At 27.8% G+C, this 8,940-nt stretch overlaps 1 protein-coding gene across 1 annotated transcript; it reads left to right on the top strand.

Moving 5' to 3' along the window:
- Window positions 1-1,814: 1,814 nt before the first annotated feature.
- On the top strand, window positions 1,815-7,738 carry LOC132946689 (ring canal kelch homolog). Its single transcript, XM_061016742.1, has 12 exons — window positions 1,815-2,411; window positions 2,481-2,597; window positions 3,608-3,737; window positions 3,810-4,041; window positions 4,250-4,425; window positions 4,487-4,583; window positions 5,389-5,545; window positions 5,630-5,742; window positions 5,798-6,091; window positions 6,157-6,297; window positions 6,370-6,625; window positions 6,689-7,738. The coding sequence occupies exons 3-12, from the start codon at window positions 3,613-3,615 to the stop codon at window positions 6,880-6,882; spliced, it is 1,785 nt and encodes a 594-aa protein (XP_060872725.1). The 5' UTR covers window positions 1,815-2,411; window positions 2,481-2,597; window positions 3,608-3,612; the 3' UTR covers window positions 6,883-7,738.
- Window positions 7,739-8,940: the final 1,202 nt, after the last annotated feature.

Raw genomic sequence — 8,940 nt, 5'->3', positions numbered from 1 at the left:
ATTATTTTGAGTTAAGAATTCATAAAATTTTTTCTTTTTCAATCTAAGATTTTAAAATATAATACAAGATAATCCATAAGTTTTTCTACCTTTATCAAAAAAAAAATGTCTACAAGAAAGTCAAATTAAATTTTTATGAGCGTTTGAAATTCATATTTTTACAACATTTGATATTCACTCGATTTCTCGTGTAACGATTTTCTTAGTTTGTTGTAATTAAAAAACGTATGACTGTAGATACTTGAAAATTTCACTGAATGTTTATATTTACATTTTCTATACACGATAAAATTTTAAAAATAATTTGACTCTTTTTGAGCTGTTTACGGACATTGTCAGTTTTCATTTTTTTTAGTTTTTTTTTCTATAAATATCAATACAATTTTATTTGTTGTGTAGAAAAGCATGAAAAATTAATGCAGGGCTCCTGATATATTGTTACAACAGCAGTTGAAAAATATTAAAAGTACAAAGGCACAATTTTTTTTTATTAGCATTTAAAGTTCAAATTTTGACAAAATTTATCAAATTTAAAATTTAATAATTATTTTGTAGTTAAAATTTATAAAATGTTCAACTTTTGTAGCTAAGGATTGAAAATTTAAAACAAGGTTCCACGTAAATAAGTAAATATATAAATTACTTTATTCACAATAATATCATCAAATATACTTGGTAATATCATAGGCTGACTGACCGTTTTCGCTCAGAATCGTTTTTCTTATACAATGATATTATATCATTGAATTCAAATTTAATTAACCTTATAACCTACTGTACAGCAGATCGACTTCCGCTAACCCACCTTTTTTTTTAAATTTGTTTTGTACATATAATTATTTAATAATTAAAAACTCAAACTTTTTTTTTTTTTTTTATTGGGTAACCTGCGGCAACAGGCCATTGGGTGTCAAACATTTTATATCGTCTTATACATATGGTATATTTATTTAATAAAGAGTAATTGGGTGGTATGGGGGGCTTTGTCCCCGTGGCTCTGTTTTCTGAAAATTATCTGGACCCTCCCCATGACAAATTCCTAAATACGCCACTGCATGGTTACAACTTGGGAGAGAATAATACGGCTGGGGCTAGGTCTCATTTTATATTCTAAGTGGAGCGATGATGTGTGTCTTTCTTTTTTTTAGTCTGACAGTAAAAATGCTTGGATTTTCTCCAACACCATATTTTCTGATAGGAAAGTGAATGTAGTTGGTACGTATTGCGGGGCAAAAGTAAACAATTCGCAGTAGTTTTCAAAAGCGCCGGGAAAAAATTACACTGGCATTTTTACGCAAAATCGGTTTTTGACAAAATCGATTTTGGTTTTTGGTATAACTCTAAAACAAATGTCCACGCATGAAATTTTCACTGAATGGTTATATTAAGATCTTCTATATACACCATCGAATTTTCAAACAATTTGACTTGTATTGAGCTGTTTACGGACATAAATAACTATGTAGTTTCCTTCTTTTTTTTTTTCAAACGATGGATATGATCAGCCGTGGTTGTTCTGAATTTTATGAACAGCTCTTTTGATCTCGGAGATGGCAGATAGTAAATAAATAAAAAAAAAAAAAAAACACGTAGATAATTAATTTTAAATTCCCCGCGTTATTCACGCGCCGCTTTCGGAAACATTTACGAAAAATCTCCAACCGACACCATAGAATAAGGTTATGTTCTGTTTTATGTTATAATATTGCGGTTATATTCTATCTCTGTCCTCCGTGGTAGGTATTTGACAATAATATGAATTGTATACATTTGACATATTTTATCATTTATGATATTATAATGTTGTAGTGACTTGTTAAAAGTTAAACGCACTTTTTACTTTTTAGTTATTTTATAGCAATAGCCATTAATCATAAATCATAAGTTGACAACGTACATCGTAATAATTAACCGTAATTAACTAATATTATATTATAAATTTATACTCCGCCTCTTACGCTGTGTGGCTTGTGTCTGTTTCTTTAATTTTTTTGTTAGTGTACAATAATATTATTGTTAGTGTTCAATTAAATTATTACAATGTTTGTGTCTTATTGTGTTAGTTATTCTTCACATTTTCACAGTCCAGAGTAAAATTGTTTCGTTTCCAATGCCTATATTTAGTATATTCGACCATTTGGCTACATAAAATATTATATACTTTAGACTTGCAGACTGCATTATTATTAACAAAACATTAGTGACTATTAAAGTGTGAATTAACCTAACGCTAATCAGTAATCTACCCGAGTGTTGATAGTGTACAGTGTACGGATATCTCGTAATATTTATTTAAACATCATTCATTAAATATATCTTGGTCACTCGAGGAACGGCAGGACCATTTGTCGACATTTGTGTATGGTGTATGGTGTATCAACATTTAATTAGGTATTTCAATGTCATAAAAGGTATTAAATTTGAGTGAGATAAATTCAATTGAATAAAAACATTTTAATTCTCAAAATTATTATTTATAGGTATATAAATAATTATTGAATTATACCTGCAGAACCATCACTAATTTGGTCCATTTGTCGATAATTACTGTCAAAGATTTGAAGTAGACTATAACAATATACCTAATATAACAATTGGTAAGTAAATAGAACTATATTGAATAAAATTTGTTTTACATTATAATATAATATGTAGGCAGGTAGGTACCGTCAAATCTAAATAATATTGTGATGGTGATTTTATGATACAAAACATATTCCAAAGGTTAGATATTTTTAACTAATCTTTAGTGCATAAGTACCTATATTTATGTTGATGGCAAAATTTTAAAATATTCAGAAAAAATTATTTTCAGTGTTATGATTTCCAATCCCCGTGTTTATTATTTTGCAACTTTAATTTCTGATTTTAATCTGTTAATTTTTTAATAATTGTCTACATTCTTCTAACTCAATACCATACACATGTATTATGCAATCAATTTAATAAAAAAAGTTATTTATAATAACTAGTTTAGTTACGTTATACCTATTTCATAACAGTTAAGTTTTTATACTAAGAATTTTACGAGTCTTTAGTCTTTAATCCTTTTAAACTTAAATTAAGTATTCACCGTTGGCGTGCACAGACCTGCATTTTAAGGGTTGCTCACAATATTTTTGGGCATTTGTCTTAATCAGTTAATCAACTTTAATAAATTGTTATGTATGGATAATACATTACTTTAATTTTGGGTACTCGTACAATATACCATCCAACTTAAATATTCTAACTACCTTTATTTTATTTTAGTTTAATATGTTATCTAATAACTTTTAGGCTTTATAATATAATAATAAGTTTTTATACGCCAGTTTAAAAAATTTTGCTCTTTACCTATATTATTTTTTTTTATGAATAAATTATATGATATTACAGATATGAACATGATTATTTTTTTATTACTTATTTTATTAAAACTTATTGCCTTTTATTTGGTAATATCAGATCAAATAGTGCTCCTGGATACTGAGACTTAATAGTTTTAGAGACCCTATAACAAAATGTCAGAAGATGCTCAGGCACACCCAACATCACTGCAAATGCCTATGGAATCCACACAATAAATATACCTAAGTTATGCACCATTTTTAACGTATTTTTAAAGGTATCATGTCCGTTACCGAGATGGATGCTGTACAAAATCAAGCTCCGCCATTTAAAAGAACTGAGCCAAAAAAATATATAAATGACTCTCACATGGTTGGAGTATTTGAAATCCTACAGTCTTTACGCAAGTATGTTATGGGTGAATGATTTTTAGTTACCAGAAAAATCAATATTATTAACAAATTTTTGTTTTTGTTTAGAAATGAAGTGTTATGTGATATTAAATTGAAAACAGATGATGGGACAATAGTATTTGGACATAAAGTTGTTTTAGTGTCAGCTAGTCCTTATTTCCATAAAATGTTAACTAGTTTTTATGAAAGCGATACTGCAGGTCTTGTTCATATATCAGAATTAGATTCCACTGCTTTACAACTCTTAGTAAATTATATTTATACTGGCGAAATTGTGGTAACCGAAGAAAATGTAAAGGTATAAATACTCTCGTAAATACTTATTCAATTTTGTACTGACTCTACCTAAATTCTCACCTCCCACACAAGCTTTTGCTTATAGGAAGTACCTCAGCAAACTTATGATAAATGTTATTAAAAAAAAATTGTTATAATTTGGTTGCAAAATATATTATATTATTATATTATAGGTATATTTTTAAATGCATTAATTTTGATTGTTCAAGGTATTGTTAGCAGCTGCAAATATCCTACTGTTAGACTATGTAAAAAGTGCATGTGCTGAGTTTTTACTATCACAAATGGATCCTTCAAATTGTCTTAGCATCAAATCATTTGCTAACTTACATGACTGTATTGAATTGTTGTCAAGTTCTGAAGCATATATTAAAAAAAAGTTTTTGTATGATATTGTTAACTTAATTTTCCAGTTTTATCAGTAACATTATGATTATTATTTTCAGAGAAGTTGTTAAATATGAAGAGTTTTTATCTCTATCTTCTGTTGAAGTAATAAAGCTTATTTCCTGTGATGACATTTATGTTCCAAAAGAAGAAAAAGTAAGCAAACAAAATTAATAATTATTGTCATGGATATAATAACTAGATATTATGTGTATGATTAATGTATTTTAAATTTTAATATTTTGGGTGAGATCAATTTATACTACCATAAAATACTACATTACTTTATAAAATGTCAGTTGGAATAAAAATCTAATAAATGTGTGGCTGTCTTAAATCGGAGTAGGAGATTGACCAAAATATTTTTTTTCTAATATGTACAATAAAATAATTATTGACGTTAATTCAATTGAGTTTTAGAATCTTTAAAAAATCCAATGTAATGACGACAAAGTTGTAGAATATTAGGCCACACAGCTACAGCCGGAAATACTTAAGTATTAAATCTCTATTTACTAATGTGTAATATTTATATTTTTACAAATAGGCTGGTCTGTCTTTTACAAATAATTAAATTACTTAACAAATTATTTTAAAAATAGTATTATAATTTATATTAATATAAGATGTTAGTGAATTATTATACATTTAATTTTATTATAGAACATAACATTGTAATGACTCGCTATAAAAGAGGAACCTGAGAGCTCTATAAGAGCTCTGTGATAAAATAATGGTAGCTATTAATTTGTGAGATCCAGCTATGCAAAGCATTCTTTAAATATGAGTAAAGTAATATTATTTTTTTGTGGGTGCTTGGTGGTATAACCAATAAACATTATTACAGGTTAGGTTTATAATATAATCTGTGATATTATTATTTACTAAAATTGAGGTATTTACTGATCTTTTATAATGACATTTTATTATAAATTAAATACATTTTATTTATTTTTTGTAGGTATATGAATGTGTTATTAATTGGGTAAAACATGAATTGGGTTGTAGAAAAGATTTTTTTCCTGAATTAATGGAAAATGTACGTTTGTCATTAACATCAAAACAGTATTTATTAGAAAAAGTTGTTGATGAACCTCTTCTTAAAAATAGTCCTAAATGTATGTATTCCATAAAATATATGCCGGTATAGTTTATTATGAATTTATTTATATCTATTAGTATTATAATGATTAATGTTTTAGGTAAAGATTATGTCAATGAAGCATTACATTTTCATCTACTTAAGTCAGTACATCCTTTCACCAATCCACAGACAATCTGGAGTAAACCTAGACAGTTTGGTGATTTACGAGAAGTATGATTCTGTTTTCATTGATGTATCTTTAAAATTTATTGAATATTTCTTTCAGGTTATTCTTGTATCGTGTTGGACAGAGTCCACAAAAAAGGGTTCTATATACTGGTATGACCCTGCAACCAACATAGTACAGAGAGCACTAGATATGAGAAAAGGATGTAAGCCAGTTTGTCTTGCATTAATAGCAGATAAATTTGTATTTGCTGTAGGAAGTAATACATTAAATTCTCGGTCCGTTCAAATGCTTGATTTATCTTCACAATCCTCTTGTTGGGTACACTTGGATGATATGATAAATGGTCGAAAAAACTTAGGTGTTGGTGCGATAGATAACTGTTTATATGCTGTAAGTTCTATCAATATATTAGTTTTATTTTATATTATAAATAATAATTATTATATATTACTTAGGTTGGCGGATTTGATGGTTCTAGCAGTTTAAACAGTGTGGAGGTTTTTGATGTCAGTGTTCAAGAATGGCGAATGGTTTCTGGTATGTCCTGTAAAAGAAGTAGATTTGGTGTTGGAGTACTCAATAATCATTTATATGCGGTCAATAAATATTAAATTTGTTATTTTAAGTTTGTTAAACATTAGTTCATTACATTATGTTAAACTGTATAGGTAGGTGGTCATGATAGTTCATCAAAGCAAATTTTGAGATCTGTAGAATGTTATGATCCCAATCTTGATACTTGGACATTAGTTGCTGAAATGTCTATTTGCCGCTATAATTTTGGTATAGGAGTCATAGACGGTGTTATGTATGTTGTTGGAGGTCATGATGGATTAAAAACTTGTAAAAGTGTCGAAGCGTATATATTAGCTGATAAAGTTTGGACCACTATTCCTGATATGCATGTTGCCCGTCATTGCCATGGTAACTATAATAATTATTTTTTCAAAGAAAGTGTATTGAACTAAAATCAAATTTTTAATATAGGAGTATTCACTTTACATGGTCTATTGTATGTTATGGGTGGAGTAGATGATGATAAAACTGTTTTGGATTCGGTAGAAATGTATAACCCCTTTACCAATACATGGAAGATAATGGAATCCAAATTCAAATATATGAATCTAATTAATGCTGGAATAGTTGTTAATGAGCAACCACATTTTAAAACAGACTACTGATTAGCATAAGCCATAATAATGGTTTGATGGTTGGTAGTTAAAATACAATCAAGTGTATTTATTAATTTATGGTAAAACATTGTATTATTCTATAAATTTAAATTTTTGTGAATGCTGAATAAATGTTTTTTTTTATAATTTAAAATTACTATTATTGAATCAAATGAACAATGCAGTGATCTCTCACTAACGCTTGTTTATATAAAATCTATGTGACTTAACAGATACACGGTAGAGTCTAGGAGGTGGATAGTAGGTACTGGTATAGGTGTTGTTATTGCCAAAATGTAAATGCGTGACATTTGGCAATTATGATATATAATTTTGTTTTCGCACTTTTTGGCGAAAGGATTTTATCGGACACAGATAAATCTTATCATCTTCACGGTCCGCGAATAATAGTTGGTTTTCGAATAATTATGTGATTTATTGCAATGTTTATTGCTATATCATAACAATATACTTATGATATTTAAAAAAAGTATTTTTTGTGATACCGTCGGTTTACTACAACAATCAATAAAGTTAATAAACTTCTTACTAAATCAACAATATAATTTTAATTAAAGTTTTAGTGCAATGTGCAAATTAATTTTGTTTAAAATGTTTTAAATAGTTTTTAATGTTTTTATATATTGATAAAGCATGATCATAATATTATATATATATTAATATCTAATTTTGTATTCCTGTCTATCCAACTAGAAACTTCTCACCGTACAAACTAAAACTATAACTATCCTATACTTAGAATGGTTTGCATCCTTAACACCACCTAAAACTATTATTTCATGTATACTAACACTATTTCTTATCTTAGTTTTATTACCACACTTTACCATTTGATATCGCTGTATATAAATAACAACTAGAATGCTGTATGCTATGATTTTTATAAATTGTTGTTATGTATATCATGTATGTTATTGAATTTATATAATACCAACTTTGTAATTATTTGGCATTAATTAATTAATTAGATAAAAATAAATAAAAATAAAAATAAATTATTATTTTACAGTATTTTTTATAACTCCTTCCTTCTTATGGTACATTAATCAAATGTAATATTGTCATTTCAACCCTCTAATTATTGTTTTTTTCCCGTGCTTCTTTAGATTTATAATTATAATTTCACTAATAGCTAAACTTGTTTAGCATGTGCAATATTGTTCTGATTTATACAATCGATTCACATCAAACTGTTTTAATATATAGTTTTATCATCAATAAATGACTGTCACTTACTCCAGTCTAGTTTGGACAATCTGGTCTTCTACTTAAATTCACTAGGTCTAAGCCTCAATGTGGAGAAGTGGCAAACTATGTCGTTTACCAGATATCAATCTTTCATTCCATTCCCATACATGATCAATGATTCTATCCTTGTTTCTGTGTTGAATGTTATAGACCTAGGTACCTAGGTATTCTCTACACCCCTACACGTCTTGATTTTCAACCACACATTGAATTATCATCTTGCAGGACTCTCAAAGTACTGGGATTTGTTAAGAGAATAGCGTCTGAATTTGAGCTATCTAAATTAAAGTTTAATATTCTTACTTCTAAATTTGATAGTTGGTACTTTCGCTTCAATATTAATCATAACAGGGTCCCGATGCCAGTTTTTCAAATTTTCCACAATTCTATAGAATTTGAAAATAAAATTTTATATTTTAGTTACCACTTCAATTATAAGACTTTTCCATTAATCTACTACCCGAAACCTATGTAGGTGGGGGGGGGATGGTTGACAGGGGGTAATGTATCGAAAAAAATGACTTTACGGGAATAACTCTCAAGCTTTGTAGAATCGTCGGATTTTGATGACCATTTTTTTATCTGAAAGAAGAAGACTTCCTACAGCACGCATCGATCTCTGATTTCGTATTTTATTTCAAATAATTGAATTTAAAAATTTGTAAAAAAATGGTTTTTATCTTGTATTTTATTAGACATATTATAAAGTTTGAGAATAAAATATTGAAAAACAGAGATCGATGTGGGCTGTAGAATATTTCCCTCTTGCAATTAAAAAAAATTTATGAAATTTGGTTG

This window comes from Metopolophium dirhodum, chromosome 6 (assembly GCF_019925205.1).
Source record: "Metopolophium dirhodum isolate CAU chromosome 6, ASM1992520v1, whole genome shotgun sequence".
NCBI lineage: Eukaryota > Metazoa > Arthropoda > Insecta > Hemiptera > Aphididae > Metopolophium > Metopolophium dirhodum.
The sequence above is the reverse complement of the archived record's forward strand: the minus strand, read 5'-3'. Positions and strand labels throughout refer to the sequence as shown.

What these genes read in the sequence shown, in the direction of transcription:
- LOC132946689 (XM_061016742.1), top strand. Translation starts at nt 3,613, where the DNA reads ATGTCCGTTACCGAGATGGATGCTGTACAAAATCAAGCTCCGCCATTT. An exon ending in TAACCGAAGAAAATGTAAAG is followed by an intron (nt 4,042 to 4,249) that starts GTATAAATACTC and finishes TGATTGTTCAAG; the next exon opens with GTATTGTTAGCAGCTGCAAA. An exon ending in TCAATAATCATTTATATGCG is followed by an intron (nt 6,298 to 6,369) that starts GTCAATAAATAT and finishes TAAACTGTATAG; the next exon opens with GTAGGTGGTCATGATAGTTC.